This window comes from Muscardinus avellanarius, assembly GCF_963383645.1.
Source record: "Muscardinus avellanarius genome assembly, chromosome: X".
NCBI lineage: Eukaryota > Metazoa > Chordata > Mammalia > Rodentia > Gliridae > Muscardinus > Muscardinus avellanarius.
The window spans coordinates 77,764,271-77,791,519 of NC_137792.1; the positions used below are offsets into that span (position 1 = coordinate 77,764,271).

Below are 27,249 nucleotides of genomic sequence, written 5' to 3' on the forward strand. Positions count from 1 at the left end.
AGCATCAGAACCCGATAAAACAGAAAATCAGAGATTTCTAGAAGATCAAATCAGGAAAATAACTGTAGAAATAATAGAGGTGCTTCGAAAAGAACTCAGAGAGAGCCAAAAAGAGATAAAGGATGCAATTAATGAAGTAAAGGCCTCAATTCAAAGCACAAACAACCGATTAGACCACATGAAGAACAGAATCTCGCTCTTAGAAGATGAGCAATCCAAAAATGAATGCATAGTTTCTAATCTAGAAAAAGATATCCAACAGCAGGAATCTGACATTGAAGAAATATGGGCCCATCTTAAGAGAGCTAACCTAAGAATAATTGGAATAGAGGAGGGAAAAGAAAGTGATACCAAAGGGATCAACAATCTCTTCAAGGAAGTAATAGCAGAAAATTTTCCAAATATAGAGCAAGAGGTTGATACACAGATCCAGGAAACTTATAGAACTCCCTTTAGACAGGATCCGAGAAGAGGATCCCCACGCCATATAATTGTCAAAATGACCAATGTGGAAGCCAAGCAGAGAATCTTAAAGGCAACAAAAACAAAGGGCCAAGTGACATTCAGAGGCAAACCAATTAGAATCACTCCAGACTTCCCAAACCAAGTCATGAGAGCCAGAAGGGCTTGGAGTAACATATTCCAAACTCTGAAAGAAAACAACTTCCAGCCAAAAATTTCCTACCCAGCAAAACTTTCTATCAAATTAGATGGAGAAATAAGAAGCTTCCATGACAAACAGAAACTGAAGGAATTTATGTCTTCAAAACCAGCGCTAGAGAAAATACTCAAAGAGATTAACTACAAAGAAGAAATAGGTAACACTCACCAGAACCAGAGAAACAAGATTTTCCATCCAACAGACAACTAAGATTGGTTATCTGTGGAGATTCATTATTTATGTTAGTCTTTTACCTATCTCTAAATTGTATTGTTTGCCTTTATTGTTGTTAATTTTTAGGATTTCTAGTTGGAATATTAATATACCTTCAAATATAGCATTTGGAAATATTTTATCCAATTCTATTAGTAACTTTTAACTCTGTTTACATTGTCTTTGGATATACAATATTTTCTTTTATTTTTTAGGGAGTTTGTATATTCTTCTGTTGCCTGTGCCATTGAAATCATATCCAAGAAATCACTGCCAATTTCAATGTTGTGAGGTTTTATGACCCAGATTTTCTCCTAAAAGTTTATAGTCTTAAGATTTATATTTAGGTCTTTTATCTAGTTTGAGTTAATACTTGTATGTGGGATTAGGTAAGGGTCCAACTTTATTCTTTTCCATGTAATTATTATTTTTCAACAATATTTAGTTAAAACATTATTATTTCCACCACCAAATCTTCGTGGAAACCTTGTCAAAAATAACTTGACAATATAGGGAAGAAGTTAGCTCTAGGCTTGTATTTAACTCCAATGGTCTATATATCTGCCTTTAGAACAGTACTACACTGTTTCAATTATTGTAGCTTTATATGGTTTGAAATCAGAAAATATACATCTTCTAGCTTTGTTTTTGCTTCGAGATTGTTTTGGGTATCTAGAGTCCATATTCCATATCAGGATAGATTTTTTTCTGAAAAATAAATATATGATAGTTTCACCTAAAAAAAAGAAAAAAATATTCTCTGGTAAGAAAGAAAGCAAAAAGAAATATTGAAATGTTATCTTTAAGTCATCAAAAGCTTGGTATCAGACAAATGAAACTGTTATGTGAGATTATCATTTTTAATTTTGGATAAATTGCTATAATACTAGATGTCAACCACTAAGCCAAGCATGGGGAGGGATGGGGAGAGAATGGGGTGGGGATCGGGTGGGGGCTGACTGGGCGATGTGTGCATGTATGTCTACAAAAGTTTGTATCCCACTATGATGTATGAATACAGTGCACCAATAAAATAAAATTTAAAAAAAAAAAAAAACTCTATATACTTACTGCTGAATTTTCACTCCTCTACAGGACTTTGATTCTTGGTTTGACACTAAAAATTGCCTTGGTGATCAAAAACTTGTGGAAAGACTTCACGCAGTAAGTAATAGTAGACAGGAAAATTTAGTAATGAAATACACCTCTCTATCTGAGTCCCAAACCAACTGCCATAGAATCTACTTGGAGTTATGTATGTCCCTCTTGGCTCAAGTGCACTGCTTCTCTCTCTTTTAACCTTTCGGATAAACTCTTCTAGAATTGCTTTTTGCCTTGGCCTCTCTCATAATAATGTGGTTCTCTCCAATAGAAGCTGTTTACTTTCACACATCTGTATTCTCCTAGTTCCCCAAGGGCATTCCTGTTTCTTTCTTTCTACTTCCTTCCTCCTTCCTTTTCCCTCCTCCTCCTCTTTTCTTCTTCTGCCCCTTCTTTTTTTGTGTGTGGTACTAGGGATTGAATTCAGGGGCATTCTACCTCTGAGCTACACCCCCACTACTATTTTTTTATTATTATTTTGGAACAGAGTCTCACAAAGTTACAGAGAGCTTTTCTGAGTTTCTGAGCTTTTCTGACTTGACCGTGAACCTGTGATCTTCCTGTCTCATCCTCCCAGGTACTGGAATTACAGGTGATCCACCATACCCAGCTCCTTAAAGCCACTTCTAAGCCATTTCCACTGTCTTATAGATAACTTTTCCCTCGAGGCCCAAGCTATCTTGAAGTTCCATCCTCTACCCATTTCCTCTCTACCATCTGTTTATCACCAGGTCACTCCTTCACATCTTTTGAGTACCAGTTTTTCATTCTTTGATAGTAATTTCTTCTGTCTTTCTAGGTCTTTCACTCATGTTACTTCTATACCCATTCCATTGGTTTACAAAAATCTCTAATCTTTGGAACACTGTTGCTTCTCCCCATGTATCAACACATTTGTGTTAGGACTTTTTTCTATGTCCAGCAATAAGCATATTTTATATCACTTGAACTAGTTTTATTTTGTTGTTGTTACTGAGGATGGGGCCCAGGAGAATTTTATCTCCAGGCCACACCCACAGCCTTCTTTATTTATTATTTTTTAAAATTTTGAAATGGGTCTTGCTAAGTTGCTGATGTTGATCTTCAATCTTCCTGTTTTAGCCTCTAAATATTGGGATACTGGTGTGTGCCATCATGTCCAGCTTGAACTAGTTTTAGGCAGGCATTCCCAAAATCCTTTGCTCACTACCCATTTGCTATACCTGCCCTGAAAACCCTAAACCATAATACTGGAACTGTGTCTCTATTTTCTGGGTTTAAATTTTGCTACCTCTTAGTACAGTGACTATTTTCATACAGGGCTTGATAAATATTGATAAAGAATATTTTATGACTTTATAGGATTGGAACTACTATGATCATGTTCTTTAACATGAGCTGGAATTTCATGTTATTGGTGCTCATTTACCATGACCTCCTATAACCTTCTTTTCCTATTTCTATAACAGCAGCTATTTCAGACCTTGTCTCTTCAAGACTTCTATCTCAGGTACCTCCTGTCCTTTGCCTTTCTCCACAGGTAACATAATTCTCAAAGATAAAATAGATTGCCAGGTGCTTTGGCATATGCCTGTTATTCCTGGTGACTTGGGAGACCGAGGCAGGAGGATTATAAGTTTGAGGCAATCCTGGGTGAGACCCTGTCTCAAAACAAAAAATAAAAAGTGTTGGGGATGTAACTGCATGGTAGAGCACCCTTAGGTTCTATCCACAGTACTACAAATGACAGAGAAACAGAGAATATAGATGTCATTATGTAGGAACTTCCTCAAGCATGTGTATCTTCCAAGGATATATGTATTTGTATTAACCTTCTGCTTGAGTAAAAGAGTCATCCCTTCTCTGCTGAATAGCTAATTTTTCCATGTGAACTCTGGATATCATCTCTTTTTCTTTCCTTATGGATGTTTTCCTATGATTTATCCTTTTACTTAACTATATTTTCTACCTCTCTTTTCATATTGGGTATTTTGTCTCTACACATAAACATGCTTGTATATCTCCCTTATTAAATCCAGACCTGATGGTACTGAACCAGGACTGTTTTGCTTGTTGCCCAGTATGCCAATAATTGAAACAATGGGTTTTGCAAAAGAATAAAAGTTTGTTTGCAAGGAGACTGAGCATAGAAGTGGGAGACCCAAATCTTATATCTATCAACCTGAGGATAGGATTTGGGGATATTTGTGGGATGAATAAAGCAGGGTGGTTTGAGTCATGATGGGGAAAGGTGATTGGAAATGAAGTAATTCGTGATCTTTGAATTTATAATCAGATTTTGTGGCTCCTTGTAGGAGGCATGTTCAGAAAACAGTGGCATTAGCTAGATCTAAGAATGGAGTTTTTGGCCTTTTAGCATCAAAACTCATGGGGCACGTGAGCAGCCCCAAATGAAGAGTCTGTGATTTTAATAGAAATAGCCTTTAAGTCTCTGAAACATAGCCTAGGCAACTCATCATAACCCATACATCAGAGGCATATTATTGACAACAAAGCTAGTGGGGGATTAATAATACATAGTTCACATGTATAATATCCAAAATTAGTGATTTTTGCAAATTCTTCAGGCTTAGTAATCCTTAAAGCCACCTAGAAGCAAGTAACTAAGGAAGAGTGTGGGATCTCAGAGTCTGAGAAGTAAAAAGTAAAAAAAAAAATTGGTTAATATGTATGAGACCAGGACATCTGTGTTTGTTGGAATGGCCCAAAGCAGAAATCCAATGTCTTATACTCTTCCCTTTATCTTATCTCCCACAGATCTCTAAATAATAATAGGTAAAGTGTATTGAATGCACATCATGACAATCTCTACATATGTACTAGCACAAATTTTCATACCAGGCTTGGAAATACTTATCATTATTTCCATTGTAAAGTACTTTATGCATACCATAAATATTTTTGGATGAGTGAATGAAGAAACAAGCTTGGATAAAATAACTTGCCCAAGTTCATGACAGCCAATGAGGAACTGAGTGATTTTAGAGTTAGCCTGAATTCTGCTTTTCCACTTAATAGCAAGTGACTGGTGAGCTTATGAAAACTGAAATAATCATATTTACTTCAAAGATTAATTATAAGGATTAAATAAATTCTATACATAAAGTTCATGGTTTAATATCTGGTACATTGTAGGTAGGTACTCTAAACTTTAGAGTACTATTATTTTCATGGTAGAATCTATCTTCCAGGTATACATAATTCTTTTTTCTTTTCTCATCCAGATTTACTTAACATTGGATAGTTTTTTCCTCCTTTGTTTACTGTTTTGAACTGATCTGCATTTTTTATTTTTGTGGTACTAGGGATTGAACCCAGAGGCAGTCTATCTCTGAACTACACCCCAGCATTTTTTATTTTTTGGTTTTGAAATAGGGTCTTGCTAGGTTGCTCAGAGTCTCACTAAATTGCTGAGGTTGGTTTCAAACCTGCAAACCTCCTGTTTCAGCCTCCCAAGAACTAGGATTACAGGCATGTGCCATCATGCCGTCTCTGACCTGCATTCTAATTTCATTTTTGGAGATTCTCTGATCAGAATTCTTCAAATATCCCCTCAGTTTCAAAAATCTTGTTGTATCTGAGCAGCTTTTTTCTATTCTTTTTTTTGATGCTGTAGATTTTATCCAGAAACATTTTATTTATGAGCTACACTGCCAACTCTTGTAATTTTTATTTTGAAACAGAGTCTCACTAAATTGCTGAGGCTGGCCTCAAACCTGCAATCTCTGTGTCTCAACCTCCAAAGGACTTGAATTACAGACATGTACCACCATGCCTAACTGAGCAGCTTTTTTTGGTTATTGTTAAAAGAATTTTTTAGTGCTTATTCAACAGTCTATAATACTGTCTTAATATTAATGCATTTTGTGTCATCAAGTCATAAATGTCTAATTTAGGTTTCCTACTCCTTAAAGGGTGGTGGAGATTTAACCCAGGAGCCCATAAATGCTAACTACTTATTCTTTCACTGAGCTATATTCCTAGCCCCCATTCTGATTTTCTAATGGGTCATTACATGGTGGTTTTTTTTACTGAAAAAGTTCATAACTGGTGTTGGTAGTGTCTATCAGATTATGCAGTGGAAAGTAAATTTTACATTAGAGTATTGTTAATATATTCATAGCTTGTAATGAGCATTTATACACTTCTATGAAATCCATCACTTTTTAGGTCTTAAAACCATTTTTGTTACGTCGTATAAAGACAGATGTAGAGAAGAGTCTGCCTCCTAAAAAGGAAATAAAGATTTACTTGGGACTAAGTAGGATGCAGCGAGAATGGTGAGCTATTTATTTCTGCAAACATTTATTTGTGTATAAGAATTTACTAAAATCATTTTTGTAGTTGTTATGCTTTTAGCTCAAAAATTACATTTTATATTTTACATGGTAAGTCATATAGGTCCAATATTTTAATAGAAACTGATAAATATTTTCTTTTATGTCTGGGAAAGAACAGAGATTTTGTAGTGTATAGATTCTGTGTTTGATTTTCATACATTTCTCCTTCAGAGTTATTTAGCTTGTGAATTATAATAATATTTATGAGATGATGCTACAATTGAAAGGGATAATGTCACTAATAAATTTGGTAGTTGTGTTTGCTTTTTGCATCAGTGAAAATAATAATAGCCATAATAATGATGTAAATAATCGTTTAAAACATCAATGATTATGGATATTACAAAAGTCAGTTTGGTTTGATACATATAAGTAAAGCAGAAGTTGACAAGGGAAGTAACAAGGAATCACAAGTATACTATGTTAATAATGTAATAATTCTGTTGAAATAAGTAAAATTTGCTTATTTAAATAAAATTAGATTAAATATAGGTATATAACGGTGTCTTCATCATAAAAACCAGCATAGATGAGAGAGAGCGAGAGAGTGAGTGAGTGAGAGAGAGAGAGAGACAGAGAGAGATATTAAGAATATATTCTTTAGACTGGGCTTGGTGATGCTCACCTGTAATCCCATACTTAGGAGGCTGAGACAAAAGGGTCACAGGTTCAAGGACAGCCTTGGCAATACAGCAAAACTCTCAGCCACCTAGTGAGGCCCTTTTAAAAAAAAGTTTTAAAACGGGCTGGGCTGGGAGTATAGCTTGAAGGTAGAATGCCCCTTGCTTCAGTCCCCAGTAAAATCACACACACACACACACACACACACACACACACACACACGATTCAGATGTAAGATTTTTCAATTCAGACATTAGATCAAAATTTGATTTGTCTCTTGAGTTAGTTGTGCAACTTCTCTTACCTGTTTGAATTTCCATCTGTAAAGTGGGCATAATACAAGTGCTTACCTCAAAGTTGTGAAGGTTTAGTGGGGTGATTCATACAAATCCCTTGATATAATACCTGGAACTTAAACTCAGTATAATTTGGCTATTATTATAATGATTATTTGACAGATATATACATAGGCCTCATTTTGCCTGCATGAAATTCTAGAAAAGATAATGAAAATGTTTATAGGGTCAGAAAAAAGTGATTAATGAAGACAGTTGTATGAAAATTGGGATTGTTTTTAGCTCGAACAAGTAAAAGTTGGATACCAACTTTCAGCAAACTTTGTAGTTATTTGACAATTATCAGCTGTTATTCTCTGAATAATTACTATCTGATGACAGTTGCTAATAATACATAAAGAGGAGGAAACAGATATGTAAGCAACATACACATTAAAGTGCTCAAATCTTCATTAGTATCTTGGTTTTGCTAATCAGATTTAGTCTCAAATAAATTTTTCTTTCCGGCGCTGGGGATTGAACCCAGGGACCTTGTGCGAGCTAAGCATGTGCTGTGTCATTGAGCTATAACTCTAGCCCTCAAATCAAAATTTATGCTTTATCTATAAATAAGAATTGAATCTGATTGCCAAAGGAACATTTTATATGACATCAACCATTCAAATAATTATTTGTTATTTAAAATTTTAGGTATACCAAAATCCTGATGAAAGATATTGACGTTTTAAACTCTGCTGGCAAAATGGACAAGATGCGACTCTTAAATATCCTGATGCAGCTTCGGAAGTGTTGTAATCATCCATATCTATTTGATGGGGCTGAGCCTGGTCCACCATATACCACAGATGAACATATTGTCAACAACAGTGGAAAAATGGTAGTTCTGGATAAACTGTTGGCCAGAATTAAAGATCAGGGTGAGGAATGAAATTTTAAATTAGCATGAATACATTCACGTTAATGAATTGTATGAGTAAAATTCTCAGTATTCATTCAGTGAGCAGACATTGTTGAGTACCTCCTGTTTGCCAGGCATCATCCTGTCTTTGCCTTAGAGAAGCCTGTAGTGTAATGAGAAGGAATAATTGCAGTTCAGTGTGATAAGTGCTATGCTATGTTACAAAACTGGGAGTTGAAAAAATCTTCAAGAGATGATATTTGATGTGAGTGTTGGAGAATGCATAGGAGTGAACCATTAGAAAATGTAGAGGAATGTTCTCTAGGGCAATGAGAAAGAGATGTGAATGAAGGGAATGTTATTTGGGGCAAAGCAGCAGTTGGTGAATCTGTGAAGATGGGTGTGCCAAATTATAGAAAGTCTTTTAAACTTTTTTGTGGCACTAGGGATTAAATTTAGTGTCATTCTACCTTTGAGCTATTCCCCTGGGCCTTTTTATGAATTTTGTTTTTATTTTTGAAAGAGGCTCTTGCTAGGTTGCTGAGAGACTTGCTATGTTGCTAAAGCTGGTCTCCAATCTGTGGTCCTCCTGTCTCAGCCTCCCAAATGAATTTTAAGTCATTTCAGTATGTGTGGAAGAATTCTTTTTTAATTTTATTTGCACTGACTTTATGCTGAACTTATTCCTGTGTCATAAGTTTTTGTTTCTTCAGTTTCTTCTGGAATATCTTTATCTTTTGGGCAACCTCCCCTTCTAGTTTAGAGATAATCTGCTCCTTCTTGATGAGGATCATTTCAGTGTGGTAGAAGGGAGCTCAGGAGCTCTGTAAGTGTGGTAGCACAGCTTGAGGGCCTTGTTCATGTAGATGTGTTCAATAAACAGATAATTGACATATAAACCCTGATGTTCAGCATTGCTTCTGCATTTTTAAGCATGTGCAGTAAAAAAAAAATCAACATTCTTTTTGGGCCACTTAACCCCATGTCTAGGTCCACTGTTTGTCCTGAGTACACCTTACACTCCACCAGTGTTAATGCTGGAATGGCACACACTACTTTTGTAAGGTGACATTCTTTCAGACACTTGGTGGCTTTTCAGATATGCATAACTTTATTGACTGGGCAGTTTTATGGGTGTTCTTAAAATGAACATGAAGCCTTGAACCTCTTGATTTGCATGATTTTATGGGATCTTTTGGGTGTAGAGAACAGCAAGCCATTTTCACAGATCTCCTCAGGCTGCTTATAGGAAGAGCTGAGTGTAGGATATTTTTAAGACATTAAAAATGCCAAATTTGTAGCCAGGCGTGGTGGTACATGCTTGTAATCCCCGCGCTTGTGAGGCAGAGACAGGAGGATCACGCAGGTTCGAATCCAGCCACGTGCGCTGGCTTAGAAGACCCTGTTTCCAATTTTAAAAATATATTAAAAAATAGGTCTGGGAGTGTAGCCCGGAGGTAGAAGGGCTTCCAGGAACCCCAGTACCACCAAAATAAATAAATAAATAAATAAATAAATAAATAAATAAATAAATAAAAAAAATAAAAATGCCAAATTTGCCGGGTGTGGTGGCGCACACTTGTAATCCCAGCATTTGGGAGGCTGAGACCGGAGGATCGTGGTTCGCGGACAGCCTCAGATACTTAGTGAGGCCTTCTGCAACTCAGTGAGACCCAGTTTCAAAATAAGGAATTAAAAAAATAGGGCAGGAGGTGGAGCTTGGAGGTCGAATGCCTCTGAGTTCCATCCCCAGACCTGCAAAAAAACAAAAACAAAAACAAACACAAAAAAATGCCAAATTCAACTGCATAATTTTGTAGCATTCCTTGATGGTGTATGTGTGTGTGTGTGTGTGTGTGTGTGTATGTGTAGGTTTAATGGAATATTCATATGATATTATATGTAAACTTAATTTTCAAGTTAGTTTTACTCTATTCATATAATTTTCTTTTTTTCCGGTGAAATCTTTTAGGCTCAAGAGTTCTCATTTTCAGCCAAATGACTCGCTTGCTGGACATTTTGGAGGACTACTGTATGTGGCGTGGTTATGAGTATTGTCGACTGGATGGACAAACCCCACATGAAGAAAGAGAGGTGAGGAAGAAAAAAATTATACAAAACTTCAACAGAGTTCAATTAAATAATGTTTTTCTTCATCAGGTAGTTTTGAACTCAGTGTTACTTTAGGTAAGGTGCTTTGAATTTCTCATTCTCATCTTTTTCTTTGAACTTCAGTTTGGTTTCCTTTCCATTGACTGCAAATCATTCTAAGGTTTTCTCATACACACTTATCTAAAGAACATTACACCACCCCATCCTTATCTCTTCTAACCACTCTTATCTTTGACCCTTTTGATTACTGTTTCTTAACTTTCTTTGACTTCTGATTCTGTTATTTTTTCTCTTGATTTGCCTCTCATGGTAGACCCTTACCAATTGTGGCATTTACTGGTTGAGATTTACTGGTTCATGAGCAACCTCGAAGACTCACAAAATGTAGTAATCTGTAAAGGGAATAATCTTGGTCTTATAGAGCTTGTGTAAAAATTCAGTATGACAACATGGGTATAGATACTTACCATGAATTTGGGACCTTGGGAAACCAACAGTTTTAAACTGCATAGTACAGTATATACAGCATGATACAAAACTACATCAAAGTCTTTCTCTCTCTCATCTTCAGGGCCCCTTCTCAGCCTATAGGACTCTCAGTCTGCATCCCTCTCCTTCCATAGCTGCAATGGGCAGTCTATTTTGTGTGTTCCTTTTTATTGAAGTCTGGCTCTAACACAGGATAGTTTATTGTTCACAGTAGCTCAGACCCTTTTCATATAAAGGGAATTTTTGCTACCAACTTTAGAGAAACAATTACATATGGGGGATGTTTCAAAGCTTACATTATTCCTTGCCTTATAGTTTTTTACACTCTCTGAGCTGGTGACTTGAAGCTTTACTGGGCTTTTGCCGATTTATTCCTGAGAGCCAGTATCTCCAAATTAGCATTAAGCATAGCCCTTTTAGTACCATTCAAGATGATCCTTCTTATAGTAATGAAGAGGACACCAAGGCACTTTCTGACCTCAAGTAGCCAATTTGCACTTCTGACTGATCTCTTTGCTCATTATCTATTTATGTCTAAATCTGTGTTTTAAAAAAATCTCATGATATTCTTCCCTTTGAATTCCTTGTATTGAAATTAAATATAGCTAAGTCAGACATGTTCATTTTTTTCTTGGAAAGAACTTGCTTTCCCATTATGTTGTTGTTCATCCCATCTTCTCTTCTCTTCCTAACATAAAGGAGACCAAATTTGATTCCTTATTAAATGTGTGTGTGCCCACTAGAAAGAAATATATTTTTCTCAGTAGTTCGTAGATTTGCCCTTTATTTGTTACTATAGTTACTAGTAGGTAAACCTTTGGTCATCCTGGTCATCCTCTGACTTAATTGGCTTTCTTGTTATGGATTGGGAGACTATGGTTTGTGGAAACTGTTCCCCGGGAACCCCTGCTAGGGTCCAGGACACACATACCCCCAACCCATAACAAAACCCAAAACGACCCAAAACAGAAATAAACCGCGGGTTCTTGTCCTAAGCTAAGAATAAATATGCATAGCTTGGACAGTTGCTGAAGATTTAAAGAAGTTTATTAGAAAGATAGAAATACAGAAAATAGAAATACAGCCCCATGTCAAAATGGCATGGGGGGTGACTTGAAATGAATACACCAAAGAGATTACACGTGGACCGGACTTTTTATACCCATGACCTCCATCTTGTTTACATAATTATGACATAGTGAATGTCCCTGTAAGGTACCTCCCCTTACCCTGTAAGATACCTCCCCCAATAAGGTGTGGTGAGGTGTCTCCCTTCATGAAGGTCGACCCCTCCCTAGATCCTCATGTAGATCTGTCTTTAGAGAAAGGCCTAGTTCTCCTCTCTTAAGATCTGTCTTTAGATAGAGACAGGCCTAGTTCTCCTCTCCTATTGACTGGTTAATTACTTTGAGCTAGGTTAATTTACATTGGAATAGCTGCCTGTTTTAGTCAGAAATCAAGTCCTTTCTTTACCCATGTCTGCAGCCATTTTGACACACTATTTTTGAAATATATTAATAATCAGAGCTTTCTCAAATCTTCCTAGGCCATTCCCAATACTGGTACATTTTTCACTTTTATGGGAAAGGGAACTAACATTTGTCAAGCAACGACCTTTTTTTTTTGCGGTACTGGGGATGAAACCCAGGGACATTCTACCACCAAGCTACACCCCCAGGCCTTTTTTATTCATTATTTTGAAACAGGGTCTCACTAAATTGGTGAGGACCTTACTAAGTAGCTGAGGCTGGCCATTAACTTGCAATCCTCCTGTATTAGCCTATCAAGTACTAGAATTACAAGCATGTACCACCATGCCCAGCTAAGCAACTACATTTAAGCTAGGAAAATTTGAAGTTCTGTTTGAGTTCTTCCAGCAGTCTGGGTGTAGTATTTGTACCAGTATTGGGAACAGCCTAGAATATTTGGGAAAGCTCTGATTATTAATATATTTCAAAAGAAGATGATTGATATTTCAAAAATGGTTGATCAAAATGGCAGCAGACATGGGTGAGGGGCAGATCTGTGCAAAGACTTTATCTCTGTCTAAAACAGGCAGTTATTCCAATGTAAATTAACCTAGCTCAAAACAATTACCAAGTCAATAGAGAGCTAGGACTTCTGCTTTCTAAAGAGATCTACATGATGATCTAGGGAGGATAGGGCAGGGTTTGACCTTGCCTTTCAGGAAAGGAGCCTCCTTGCCACACCTGGTTGGGGGAGGTACCTTTCAGGGTTAAGGGGAGGTACCTTACAGGGACATTCACTATGTCATAATTATGTAAATAAGATGGAGGTCATGGGTATAAAAAGTCCGGTCCACATGTAAGCCCTTTGCTGTACTCATTTAAGTCATCCCCTCATGCCATTTTGGCATGGGGCTGTATTTCCATCTTTCTAATAAACTTCTTTAAATCTTCAGCAAGAGTTCGGACTAATGTGTATTTATACTTAGCTCAGAACAAGAATCCGCAGTTTTTCTGTTTTCCTTTTTGTGTGGTTGTGGTGGGGGAATTACTTCTCCCCTCACACACCAAACCCATTTCAACCGCAACAGTATTGGTATAATTTTCTCCATGTGAAACTTTGTCTCAGAGAGGTTTAGTACTTGCCCAGATTTATTAATGTAATTAGTAGTAGACTTGTAATTCACACCCAGTTTTTTGTTATTTCCTCTACGCCAATGTGTCTCTCACTACACATGCTGCTCTTTATACTGCCCCCTTTTTTCTTTATCTCCCCAGCTAACTACAGCAATGGGATTCATCTTTTCTGCCTACAACTTTGACCTTGCCAATCCATACCTTTAAAGAATAACTTCTTAAGCTGGGTGTGGTAGTGCACGCTTGTAATATCTGTACTTGGAAGGCTGAGAAAGGAATATCACAGGTTTGTGGCCAGCCTCAGCCACTTAGTGAGGCCCTCCACAACTTAGTGAGACCCTGTTTCAAAGTAAAGAATAAAAAAATCAGGCTGGGGGGTGTAGCTCCGAGGTAGAATGCCCCTGAGTTCTGTTACAGATTGGGAGAATATGGTTTGTGGAAACTGTTTCCTGGGAATCCCTGCAAGGGTCCCAGACACACTTTCCCCCAACCCATAACAAAATCCAAAACGACCCCAAACAGAAGAAAAAACCGTGGATTCTTGTCCTAAGCTAAGAATAAATATTCTTAGCTTGGACAGTTGCTGAAGATTTAAAGAAGTTTATTAGAAAGATAGAAACACAGAAAATAGAAATACAGCTCCATACGAGATTAGCATAGAGGGGTGACTCGAAATGAATACACCAAAGGGTTTACATGTGGACTCGGGCTTTTATACCCATGACCTCCATCTTGTTTGCGTGACTCTGATGTAGTCGGATGTGACTCTGATGTAGTCGGATGTAGTGAACGTCCCTGTAAGGTACCTCCCCTAACAAGGTGTGGTGAGGTGTCTCCTTTCATGAAGGTCGACCCCTCCTACCATCTTAGCTAGCTTATCCAATCATGTAGATCTGTCTTTAGAGAAAGGCCTAGTTCTCCTCTCTTAAGATCTGTCTCTAGATAGAGACAGGCCTAGTTCTCCTCTCCTATTGACTGGTTAATTACTTTTGGCTAGGTTAATTTACATTGGAATAGTTGCCTGCTTTTAGGCAGAAACCAAGTCCTTGCACAGATTTGCCCCTTACCCAATTTTTGAAATATATCTATAATCAGAGCTTTCTCAAATCTTCCTAGGCCATTCCCAATACTGGCACAAGTTCAATCTCCAGCACCACAATAAAATAATAACTTCCTGACTGGGTGTGGTGGTACACATCTGTCATCCCAGTACTTGGGACACCGAGATAGGAGGATTGCAGGTTTGAGGCCAGCCTTAGCAACTTAGGCCCTCAGTGATTTAGTGAGAGCCTATTTCAAAATAAAAAATAAAAGAGTTGGAGTGTTGCTGAGAGGTAGAAGGTTTCTGAGTTTAATCCCCAGTACCACAAAACAAACAATAACAAAAAACTTTCTGCATAAGGATGCTGAAGAAAATGTGGAAAATGAAGTAATACTGGACATTCTTTTTATGAATTTATAAATATATATGTAATAAAAATATACTGTATATAAAGTTCAATAGCCTGATTCTATTTATTGGGCATTATATTGTATTTTTTCAGAAGAAATTATAATTTTAGAATAATATTTTAGAATAATATTTTATCCTATCAGTGTACTATAAACAACTTACATCCTTATTGTTTGTTATTTAGGTTTATTTCAATTTTTCCTATGAATATAATACTACAGTGAAGGTCCTTATACATAAAACTTTTTGTACTACTCTGATTATGTGCTTAGGATAAATTCCTAGAAGTGAAATTACTGGGTCAATGTATATGACCATGTTTAAGGCTCTTGATGCATATGGCCAAATTGCTTTCCAGAAATGTTGTACCAGTTTACAACCCAACAGCAACACATGAAAGTGCCCACTTCACTGCTCTATAGTCAACATTTAGTATCATCATTCTTTAATCTTAAAAAATTATATTAGCTGTGCGTGATCATGCACATCTGGAATTCTAGTACTTGGGAGGCTGAGAGAGGGGTATTGCAGGTTTGAGGCCAGCCTCAGCAATGTAGTGAGACCCTCAGCAACTCATACTATGTTTCAAAATTAAAAAATAAAATCAAGCTGGGGTGTAACTCAAAGGTAGAACATCTCTAGGAGAAATCCCTAGTACTAAATATATATAAACTTTTTTTGCATTATTGAGAACTGAACTCAGAGTTTCTATATCTGACCTACATCCCCAACCCTATTTTATTTATTTTGAAATGTGGTCATTATATATATTTGGTAATGGGGAATGTACCCAGGGCCATTTTACCTCTGAGCTACACTCCCAGCCCTATTTTGTTTTTAAATTTTGAAACAGGGTCTCATCTTACTTAGGCTTTCTTCGAACTTGCTATCTTCTTGTCTTAGCCTCCCAAGTACTGGGATTACAGGTGTGAGCCACTACTTTGGCATTATATTTTTTTAGTTTGCATTTATTTGATTAATAGTGAAATTGAATACTACTCTTGTGTTTAATAATCCATTTATATATTTTTTTCTGTGCATTGTTCATTTTTTGGCTCATTTGTTCTTTTGGTGTCTCAATATTTTTCGAATTAATTTGTATGAAATCTTTAAGTAAAAGATACTCATATCCCATTATTTTTTAAATATTATTTACTAAGAATCCCTGGAATTACGTTTTCCCCTTATTACATTTCTGATTGTCGCTTGTTATACTGATATAAATATTCTTAAGTAGCTCTTTGTTGCTTTTTTCTCATTTATAATGTTTTTCTCTCTTTGTTGATTTTCTATACCTTGTTTATCAATCCTTTATAAGCTAATAGAAATGAAAATGATACTTCTGACATTTTATCCCTCAGATATATTTCAGCTTCCTAGCCTGACTGCCTGCCTTCCTGCCTTCCTTCCTTCCTTCCTTCCTTCCTTGCCTCCTTTCTTTTTTCTTTCTTTCTTCTTTTTTGCAGTACTAGGGATGGAACCCAGGGACATTCTACCTGTGAGCTATACCCCCAGCTCTATTTTTTTAGTCTTTTTATTTTTGAAACAGGGTCTCACTGAGTTGCAAAGGGCCTTGCTAAGTAGCTGAGGCTGTCCACCAACCGCGATCTCCACCTCCTGAATGCTGGGATTACAAGTGTGTACCAACATGCCCAGCATTCAGCTTTCAGTCAATTAGGACATTTCCACTATTATTGTTTTAAAATAATATAAATTAATAAATACTTGCAAGTTTGTCTCTATTAGTTTAGAAACTTCATTTAGGTAATATTTTTCTATAGCCATTGATACAGTACAATATTTAGAAGGATACTTAAATATATATATATATATATATATATATATATATAATTATATATATATATATTTTTTTTTTTTTTTTTTTTGCGGGTCTGGGGATAGGACCTAGGGGCATTTGACCCCTGTCCTATTTTTAAATTCTTCTGAAACATGGTCTCACTAAGTTACGGAGGGCCTCACTAAGTAGCTGAGGCTGTCTGTGAACTGCGATCCTCTGGTCTCAGCCCCTCGAATGCTGGGATTACAAGTGTGTGCCACCAGGGCTGGCTAAATATTCTTGAAGATGGGAAAATAGCATAAAGTATATTTATAAAGAATATTATAAAGTGATAAAGATTTTCTGTATGCATGTTAAAATGTTTTTAGGGACTCTAATAATAGAATTTGATATTTTCTCTTTTTCTATTCCATTGTCAATTTAAAAAGGAAGCAATCGAGACCTTTAATGCTCCTAATAGTAGCAAATTCATCTTTATGCTGAGTACCAGGGCTGGAGGTCTTGGAATTAACTTGGCAAGCGCTGACGTGGTTATCCTGTATGATTCAGACTGGAATCCACAGGTTGATCTGCAAGCTATGGTTAGTAATTTTTAATGCTGTCAGGAATTTATCATAGCTCAGAATACTATCGTTATTTTTACATGACAATTGGGGAGGATTTGTAGAAATTACAGTAGATTATCTAGGGTGCTACTTACATAAACAAAGAAAGAAAACAAAAAAAAAAATACACCCAAATTCAACTATAGATTTTATGTACCAATTTAGGCAGTTATTTCTGAATATTGAAGAGAATACACACATTTGTTTTAATAAAAGTATTTTAAAAATCAGTCTCATTATCTTGCTTAACAGCTAATTAGATTTAAATCCTTAGTACTGAAATTGGGAGAGATTGGATTTTAACTTTAATAATAAAAAAAGTGGGGAGAGAAGATAAACAATGAAAGGAATGTATTCTAGGAAAAATTTGCTATGTTAGAAAACCTTCTAGAAACTATTTTATAATTAAAATTAGGCACCCGTTTCTCTTAACTTTCATCAGGACATTAAAGATAACCCTTTTGATATTTTGGTGTAATTTATTGAACTAGAGCTACTACTTCTATAATGTGACTCAGATTTTAAGATAAATATAAATTCAGAAGTAATACGTTAGCTAGTTGTGGTGGCACATGCCTGTAATTCCAGTACTTGGGAGGCTGAGACAGGAGTATCACAGGTTTGAGGACAGCCTCAGCAACATAGCAATACTTTCAGCAACATAGTGAGACCCTGTTTCAAAACAACAACAAAAAACCTCAACAACAACAAAAAAGAAGTACAAACTTGTAGAACTTCTTTATATTCAAAATCTCTAGATGTAATGAGACAGTTAATTGTCTTTTGGGAAGCAGTGAAAAGTTATAGTCCAGTGAAGCATAATTTAGAAGTCCTTCCTTTTATAATAGAGAACTAAAGATATAGACCAATGGGAGATTTAAAAATAAATATACCTTTGCATAATTATTAATCTTTAACTTGGCATCAAACTACACATTTGATGGAATGAATTAGCAGTAAGCCCCATTAGGTTATAGTGTTACTGAACTGAAAAACCTCAATGCACTACATTTCCTTAAAAATGTTATGGTCTAACTGATCTTTCCAGACTTAGTTGGTTGGGGTTTAAAGTTTAAATATATGTAGGGCATTGCATTGTCTTTTAATGTGCTTAATTTAAACTTTGTTACTGGGTTCTAATGTTTTTATATTTACTGTGAGTGTTGTTTGAATACTGTTTCTTTGATTTTCTCCTCTAGCTACCCTCCACTCTCTGCCTATTTGATCTGTCAGTTTCTGTGTTTTAGAAACATTCTCCTTAGATACACTTATATTACTAGAAGTTGCCATCTATTACATTTGTGAGGTTTAAACTATAGGACTAATTCTAGACCACTGCATAGTAAATATATTAATATCCAATGATTTTTAAGACTTCTTGTTAAGATAAAGCATATTTGCCCCCATAGCCACCCCTGTGAACTAGTTTGTTTCTTATTTATAAAACTCAGTACTAGAGTACTAGTTGGAAGATGTTTGTGTTTAGTGGCTTAAAGTTACTTTAGTAAGTGAATCCAGATGCTTTTCACTCCTGTTATCCTCCTCTTAAAGGGGCCTAGCCTTTTGTACTTTTGAAGTTTGGTATAATATTTGCAGATTTCTTTGTTCCCAGGGGTCTTTGGATAGTCTTTCCATTCCACATCCTCCCGATAAAAAGCTAATTTTATTCGCCAAATTCTACAGCATATGATGACTATATTCTATATTTTATCCCAAGTATCCAATATCTTACAGTAGGACTCTTTCTATTAGGATCGAGCACATCGTATTGGTCAGAAGAAGCCAGTACGTGTATTCCGTCTCATCACTGACAATACTGTTGAAGAAAGAATTGTAGAGAGAGCTGAGATAAAACTGAGACTTGATTCAATTGTTATACAGCAAGGTATTTATATGTATAAACTTAATTAGGTATCTTTTTGTAAAAACATATACACTTTTCCCCCAGGTTAGATAACTTGTAATAAAGGTTGATCAAAATTTGTAAACTTAGAAAAATTCACTTAAAATGCTAATTGAAATCTTCCTAGTTGAAATCCTTGCATTCAGTCTATGGTGTCATTGAATGTTACTCGTTGATAGTTGAATGCCAACAGCATACTCTTTGAAGTACCCAATATTTAGCAGAAATATGTTTAATTAAAAATTTAAAACATTTATTATAAGCTTGGTGTGGTGGCACATGCCTGTAATCCCAGTACTTGGGAGGATGAGATAGGAAGATCACAGGTTCAAAGTCAGCTTCAGCAACTCAACGAGACCCTTATTAACTTAGCAAAACCACATTTCAAAATAAATAAAATAGGGTGTTTGGGGATGTAGCTCAGAGTTGGAATGCTCTAGGTCCAGTGCACAGTACCACCACCACCACCACAAAAACGACAACAAAACATCTATTGGAGGGTTCCTGTCCACCCTTTAATACACCATTTGATCTGAAAAACAAAGTTTGGACTGGAAGAAAATGTTTCTGTTTGTCTAGATTTTGATTAGCATTTATAGAACTAATTTCATAGTAAAACAGAAAGTACAGTAGAAGAAACACAGGGTTGTTTGTTAAGAATTAACTTTACTTATCTTTTGTGGTACTGGGAATGAACCCAGGGACATTCTACCTCTGAATTGCACTACCAGCCAAATTTTTATTTTTTATTTTGAAAAACAGAGTCTCAGTTGTGAAGGGCCTCACTGAGTTGCTGAGGCTGGACATTAACCTGTGGTTTTCCTATCTCAGCCTTTCAAATACTAGGATGACAAGTGTGCACCACCATTCCCAGCTCAAAAACAACTTTAAAGCTCATTGATGCTGCATAATGTAAGCTTAATGTGATAGCATCAGATTAGAAATATGATATACTTCTTTTATGGCATGATTAATTAAACATATACAATTCTAATTTTTATTATCAGGAAGACTAATTGACCAACAGTCTAATAAGCTGGCAAAAGAAGAAATGTTACAAATGATACGTCATGGAGCCACCCATGTTTTTGCTTCCAAAGAAAGTGAGCTGACAGATGAAGACATTACAACTATTCTGGAAAGGGGGGAAAAGAAGGTTAGTTAAAATGGCATTTTCATGATGAATTGCTTTAAATGAACATTTCTGCATACCTACTGCATTTTTATTATACTGAACTACATATGTTAAATAACTCATATTCTAAGGATTTACAGATTTATTTCCAGAGATAAATTAGGCTTAATTTTTCTTCTGGTGAGAAAGGTAAGTTTCAGATTTTAAAATTAAGTGACCTATATTTCATACTTATTGAAAATAGGTCTTGTTGAGAAGTTTACTTAAAAGCCAAGTAAATTTTGTATTTGTATAGGGACTACATTTTTGCTAGGTGAGGTAGCGCATGCCTGTAATCCCAGTACTTGAGAGGCTGAGACAGGAAGATAGCAGGTTCAAGGTCAGCCTCAGGAAGTAGGGAGACTCTCATCAACTTAGGCCCTGTTTTAAAACAAACAAAAAGAGCTGAGGGTGTAGCTCAGATGTACAATGCCCCTGGGTTCAATCCACAGTACTATGTAGAAAAAGACTGTTTTTAGAACATTTTTTTTTGCAGTGGACTAGAATTGATCATATATATTGTCTTAATTGAAAATCATTTGTAAACACAGAGCTAGACTTAGTGGTACATGCCTTGTAATTCCAGTATTTGTGAAGCTGAGACAGGAGGATCACAAGTTTGAGGACAGCCTCAACAAGTAGTGAAACTCTTAGCAACCTAGCGAGACCCTATTTCAAGAAACAAAAAATAACAAGGGCTGGGGTTATAGCTCAGAGGTAGGCTACCCCTGGATTAAATCCCCAGTAACTCCCCAAAACATTACTTGTTAAAATATCAGAAAATTTTTTCATAATTTTACAATTTTTGAAGTACCCTTTTCTGTGGTATTGGGGATTGAACTCAGAGACATTTACCTCTCAGCTATACCCCAAGTTCAATTTTTACTTTATTTTGAAACATTGTCTTACTAAATTGCAGAGGGCCTCACAAATTGTTGAGGCTGGCCACAAACCTGGGATCCTCTTGTCTCAGCTTCCCAAGTATTGGGATTACAAGCATGTGCCACCACACCTGGATTTAATGTACTGTTCTTTAACAAAACTTATGGGTAATTTAAAACATAAGCAAAGTAAAAGTAGAATAGTGTAGTGTGTCCCCATGTACTCATTGCCAGTTTTCCATAACTATCTACAGGTTCTGCCCCATTTACATTCCTAATTCATTTTCCCCCTTCCTGGATAATGATGATGATGATGATAATTATTATTATTTATTTTGGCCCTGGAGATTGAGTCCTAGACATTCTACCAGTGAGCTACACCCCCAGCCCTTTTCATTTTTTATTTTGTAATAGTGTCTTACTAAGTTGCTGAGGGTCTCACTATATTGCTGAGGCTTGTCTTTGAATCTGTGATCCTCCTGTCTCAGCCTCCCAAGTACTGGGCTTACAGGTGTGCTCTACCATACCTGGCTTCTTCCTGGATGGTTTTTATGTAAATCTCTGATATCCCATTTCAGTGGTAAATATTTCACTATGTATTTAGAGATTTTTAAAAACATAATCATGTCGGGCGTGGTGGCGCACGCTTGTAATCCCAGAGCTTGGGAGGCTGAGACAGGAGGATCGCACAGGTTCGAAGCCAGCCTCAGCTACTTAGTGAGGCTCTCAGCAACTTAGTGAGACCCTGTTTCCAAATAAAATATAAAATAGGTCTGGGAGAATAGCCTGGAGGTAGAAAGCCTCTGGGTTCCACCCCCAGCACCAAAAAATAAAAATAAAAAATAAAAACATAATCATTATGTTATCATCACACCCAAAAAACTCCACTTGTTCTTTAATAGCATCAAATGTCTAGTAGGTATTCAAATTTTCAATTGTTTCATAGTTATACTTTATAAAAAGTTTTCTTCTTTAAAAATCAGTGTGAATAATGTTTGTACATTATTATCTATTGATAAATTGTTTATATATTTATAAATCTATAGCCTCCTTCCACTTATGTATTTTTTATTTTTTATTTATTTGGTTAATAGATTGAGTGGTTTGACACTTTATTCACAGTGTGTATTTTGCTAATTTTATATCCATAGAGCTTTTCAACATATTCATTATTATTGTAGTTTATTTTGTGTTGCTCTAACAAAATACAAAAATGGTACTTTATAAAAAGCAGTTTATTTTGGGCTCAGAATTTTGGAAGTCTAAGAGCATGGTTCTAGCACTGGCTTCTATGGTGGCAGATAGCATCGCATGATAGGACCATGAATGAGAAGTCACATGGTGAGAGAGGAAGTCAGAGAGCAAGCAGAGGAAGGTAAACTCAGTTTATAACAACCTATTCTCATGGTAATTAATCCAGTCCCATATGAGCAAGAGTATACTGCTGTGAGTTATACAATATGCTTATACCTGTAATCCTAACTACTTGGCAGGTTAAAGCAAAAAGATCACAAATTTGAGGCTATCCTGGGCAAGTTGGTGAGCCTCTGTCTGAAAATAAAATTTGAAAAAGGGCTAGGGAATGAAGCTTAGTGGTAGAGCACTTGTCTAGCATATGCAATGGCCTGAATCCAATCCTCAGTACTACCAAAAATTATGGAATAAAAATTATAATATGGCTACTATATCCCATGAAAAATATTTTAAAGGAAGTCTATGTGACAATACTTGGGAAACACCATTTAAGTATTTAAAATACTTGGGGCAACTTTTATTATTATTCTTACTATTTATTTGTGGTGCTAAGGATTAAACACAGGGCCTCATGCAGCCTAGGTAATCACTCAACTCCTGAGCCACACTGCCATCCCAGGATAAGTTAAATTTTATATTCAAGTTTTATGTTAGCATTGCATTCTTATCTTGTAAATCAACAGAGTAAATCCTTTATGTCAAAACACAATTTTTAAAAAGATAGGAAATTAATATATTTTTACAATTAATGGAGCAATAGTTTTCTCATGTCAATATATTCAATTTTAGACTGCAGAGATGAATGAGCGTTTGCAAAAAATGGGAGAGTCTTCTCTAAGAAATTTTAGGATGGACATTGAACAAAGTTTGTACAAATTTGAAGGAGAAGATTATAGAGAAAAACAGAAGGTAATTTTTTTACTCTTAATCATTAGACCATTAGTAGCATTTCTCCCCATAAGAATTATAAAGTAACACTGGCACTTATCTAGTACAGAACTCTAGTATAGAGTAGAGTAAAATTTTATGTAGATCAAAAGATCTCATGCACGGGCTGTCTTTAATATATTTTGGTTTAGTGCCATCATCATAATATTTGCTGCTGCCACTAAAAATTTAATGTTCCTGATCTGATATTTTTGGGATCTGCAATATTTCAGAGCCTGAACTTTTTCAAATTAGAAACTGTGTATAGACTACCAATTGAGCACCCCTAATATGAAAATTTATTTATTTATTTATCTATCTATTTATTTATTTTTATTTTTTATTTTTGGTGGTATTGGGGATGGAACCCTTCTACCTCTGGACTACACTCCCAGACCTATTTCCTATTTTTTTTGTGTGGTACTGGGGTTCCTGGAAGCCCTTCTACCTCCGGGCTACACTCCCAGACACCTATTTTGTATTTTTATTTGGAAACAGGGTCTCTTAAGCCAGCACACGCGCCTGGCTTCGAACCTGCGAGATCCTCCTGTCTCTGCCTCCCAAGCGCGGGGATTACAAGCGTGCGCCACCACGCCCGGCGACCTATTTCCTATTTTTATATTTTTTATTTGGAAACAGGGTCTATTAAGCCAGTGTGGCTGGCTTCGAACTTGTGCGATCCTTCTGTCTCCACCTCCCAAGTGTGGAAATTACAAGCGTGTGCCACATGCCTGGCTCAAAAGGAGATGCTCTGAAAACTCTTTAAAAAGTTGTGTGTTTACTTCTCCTTGGCATATTTCCCAAAGAATTAAAGTCAGAAAATTATAGTGATACATGCATAACTATGTTTATAGCAGCACAGTTCACAATGGCCCAAATATGGAACCATTCTAGGTGTCTGTTATCAGATGAATGGATAAGAAAAATGTAGTATATGTATGTAGTGGGATTTTGCTTAGCCATAAAAAAGAAACCAGATTATATATTTTGCAGGAAAGTGGATGGAACTAGAGAATATTATGCTAAGTGAGCTCAGCCAATCTCAGAAAGTCAAAGTTTTAATGTTTTCTCTCATATGTGGGAGCTAGAGAGAAAATAGGAAACAAAAAGGATTTTAGATAATTGAAGAGGAAGACCAGTAGAAGAGGGTAAAGGGAGAGAAAGGGAAAGAGAAAGGAAGAACCAATGGAAGAAATGGTTCAAATTATGCCGTGCCCATATCTGTAGGTATTGCTACCTATCTCACTAGGATGTATGGGGAGGGGTGGATAATCAGGTGGGACCTGAAAGGAATCACATCAAGACCTGTGTGCATGTTTGTTTCTATCACTTTGAAACTCACAAGGATGCATAATTACAATGTATTAATAAGAGTATAAAGAAGTATAAAAAAGTTTTGAATTTTGGAACATTGTGAATTACAGATTTTCAGATTAGGGATGCTCAACCTGTACTCCTATTTTGTTATTGAGAAATAGTATAGAATTGTAGTTGAGTACCCAACTTGAGCTGAAATCTCAACTCTGTCTCAAATGACTTTGGGTCCTTAGTTTTCTTACCTACCAAATGCAGGTCATATTAGTTACCTCAAAGAGTGATTCTGATGATAAAATGAGTTCATCCTTGTAATTAGAGCAATGCCTGGCATTTAGTGTTATATTATTATCTTTTAGTTAATGAAATACCAGAAGGGCTTTGTTCAATGTGACCTTTATTTTGAAAAATAATGCCTTATAATATACTTAATGTTCATTTTTTATTTTGAAATGACTTTGGACTTAAATTGCTACAGAAATAGTATGATGCTACATATATTCTTCTATTAGGTTACTTTAATGTTAATAATTTATGTGTTAATTTAATTTTTGGATCTAGAACATTAACATCATTTCCCCTCTGTAATACCTGTTTTCGGTTCCAGGAGACCCAGTCTAGGATGCCACATTATTTTAATTGAGTTTATTTTTTATTTTAATTTTTGTTGGTACCCTATAGTTTCACATTATAATGTGGAGCATACTGACAATGGCATACCTTTACACAGTACTTGGTGCCACCCATTCCGAACTTCTTCCCGCCCCCCTGACAATGAGAGTCCAGGTTAACCATGTTACATTGACAATTAAATACATCTTCAAATGTAGCTCCTCCATTAATCAACCTCAGCCTTTTCTCTCCTCTCTACTTCCTTTCTAGCTTTGCTGAGGTTTCACCTTTATTATCTGGAGTCCATCTCATATCCCTAATACTCCCTAGTTTGGGGATATTATAGAAAACATATGTCTTTTCTCTTTCTGTGCTTGGCTGATCTCATTTAACATAATGTTCTCCAGGTCTTTTCATCTTCTTGCGAATGGCATGATTTTGTTCTTCTTTATTGCTGAGTAGAATTCCATTGTGTGTATTTCTCATAATTTTGCAATCCATTCATCTTTTGTTGGAGACCTAGGTTGGTTCTATATATTGGCTATTGTGAATTGTGCTGCTATGAACATGAGTATGCATATGTTACTGTAGTTTTGTAATTTCAACCCTTTTGGAAAGATTCCCAGGAGTGGTATAGCTGGATTCCATTTTCAGTATTCTAAGGAATCTTCACACTGATCTCCATAGTGGCTGAACTAGTTTGTACTTCCACCAACAATGTAAAAGAATGTCTCTTTCCCCACATCCTCGCCAGCATTTGTTGTTATTTGACTTCTTTATGTTTGCCACTCTGATTGGGGTTAGATGGAATCTCAGTGTAGTTTTGATTTGCATCTCCCTGATGGCTAATGATGTTTAAAATTTTTTCATATATATATTGGCCATTTGTATCTCCTCTTTTGTGAAGTGTCTATTCAATTCAGTTGCCCATTTCTTGATTGGGTTATTTGTTTTGCTAGTGTAGATGTTGAGAAAGTTACTACCTGTGCCTATATGTTGGGGTGCTGAGCCTATGCCTTTGTCTAATAGCTTCACAGTCTCAGTTCTAATTTCAAAGTCTTTGATCCATCTTGAGTTGACTCCTGTGCATGTGAAAGGTAAGGATTCAATTCCATCTTTTTACAAATGGATAGCCAGTTCTCCCAGCACCATTTGTTGAAAAAGCTGTCTTTTCTCCAGCATATTAATTTGGCCCCTTTGCCAAAGATCATCAGACTATAAGTGTGTGGATTTGTTTCTGTATCTTCTATTCTGTGGTCTGTGTGCCTGTTGTTGTGCTAATACCGTGCTGTTTTAACTACTATTTTTCTGTAGTATAATTTGAAGTCAGGGATTGTGATGCCTCCTCCATGGTTCTTATTGCTGAGAATTTCTTTGGCTATTCTGGGTCTTTTCATTCTCCGTATGAAATTCATGACTAGTTTTTCTAGGTCTATGAAGAATGTTATTGGTATTTTGATAGGAATTACATTGAATCTGTAGATCACTTTTGGCAGAATGGCCATTTTGATGATATTTATTCTGCCTATCCATGAGCAAGGGAGATCTTTCCAACTTCCAAGGTTTTCTTCAATTTCTTCCTTTAATGTTAATAGTTTTTACTGTAGAGGTATTTCATGTCTTTGGTTAGGTTTATTCCTAGGTATTTTATTAGTTTTGAGTTTATTATAAATGGAGTTTTTTATTTCTTTCATTGTGGATTCATTGTTGACATAGAGACACGCAACTGATTTTTTTAGATTGATTTTGTATCCTGCAACTTTGCTGAATTGGTTAATCATTTACTGTATTTTTTTAAAATTTATTTTATTGGTGCATTGTATTCATACATCATAGTGGGATACAAACTTTTGTGGACATACATGCACACATTGCCCAGTCAGCCCCCACCCGATCCCCACCCAATTCCCTCCCCATCCCTCCTTCCCATGCTTGGCTTAGTGGTTGACATCTAGTATTATAGCAATTTATCCAAAATTAAAAATGATAATCTC

General features: G+C 36.0%; 1 protein-coding gene across 2 annotated transcripts in view; it reads left to right on the forward strand.

Annotated features, from left to right (window-relative positions):
• SMARCA1 (SNF2 related chromatin remodeling ATPase 1) overlaps window positions 1-27,249 on the forward strand; it is a gene marked incomplete at both ends in the record, with an annotated part of 134,157 nt that overhangs the window by 45,136 nt on the left and 61,772 nt on the right. For both annotated transcript variants that reach the window (XM_080718492.1, XM_080718493.1), the window contains 8 exons: window positions 1,970-2,038; window positions 6,146-6,255; window positions 7,923-8,149; window positions 10,103-10,224; window positions 17,014-17,166; window positions 18,943-19,075; window positions 20,101-20,249; window positions 23,192-23,311. In XM_080718492.1, coding sequence (XP_080574618.1) covers window positions 1,970-2,038; window positions 6,146-6,255; window positions 7,923-8,149; window positions 10,103-10,224; window positions 17,014-17,166; window positions 18,943-19,075; window positions 20,101-20,249; window positions 23,192-23,311 — 1,083 coding nt within the window. The remainder of the gene's footprint in view (window positions 1-1,969; window positions 2,039-6,145; window positions 6,256-7,922; window positions 8,150-10,102; window positions 10,225-17,013; window positions 17,167-18,942; window positions 19,076-20,100; window positions 20,250-23,191; window positions 23,312-27,249) is intronic.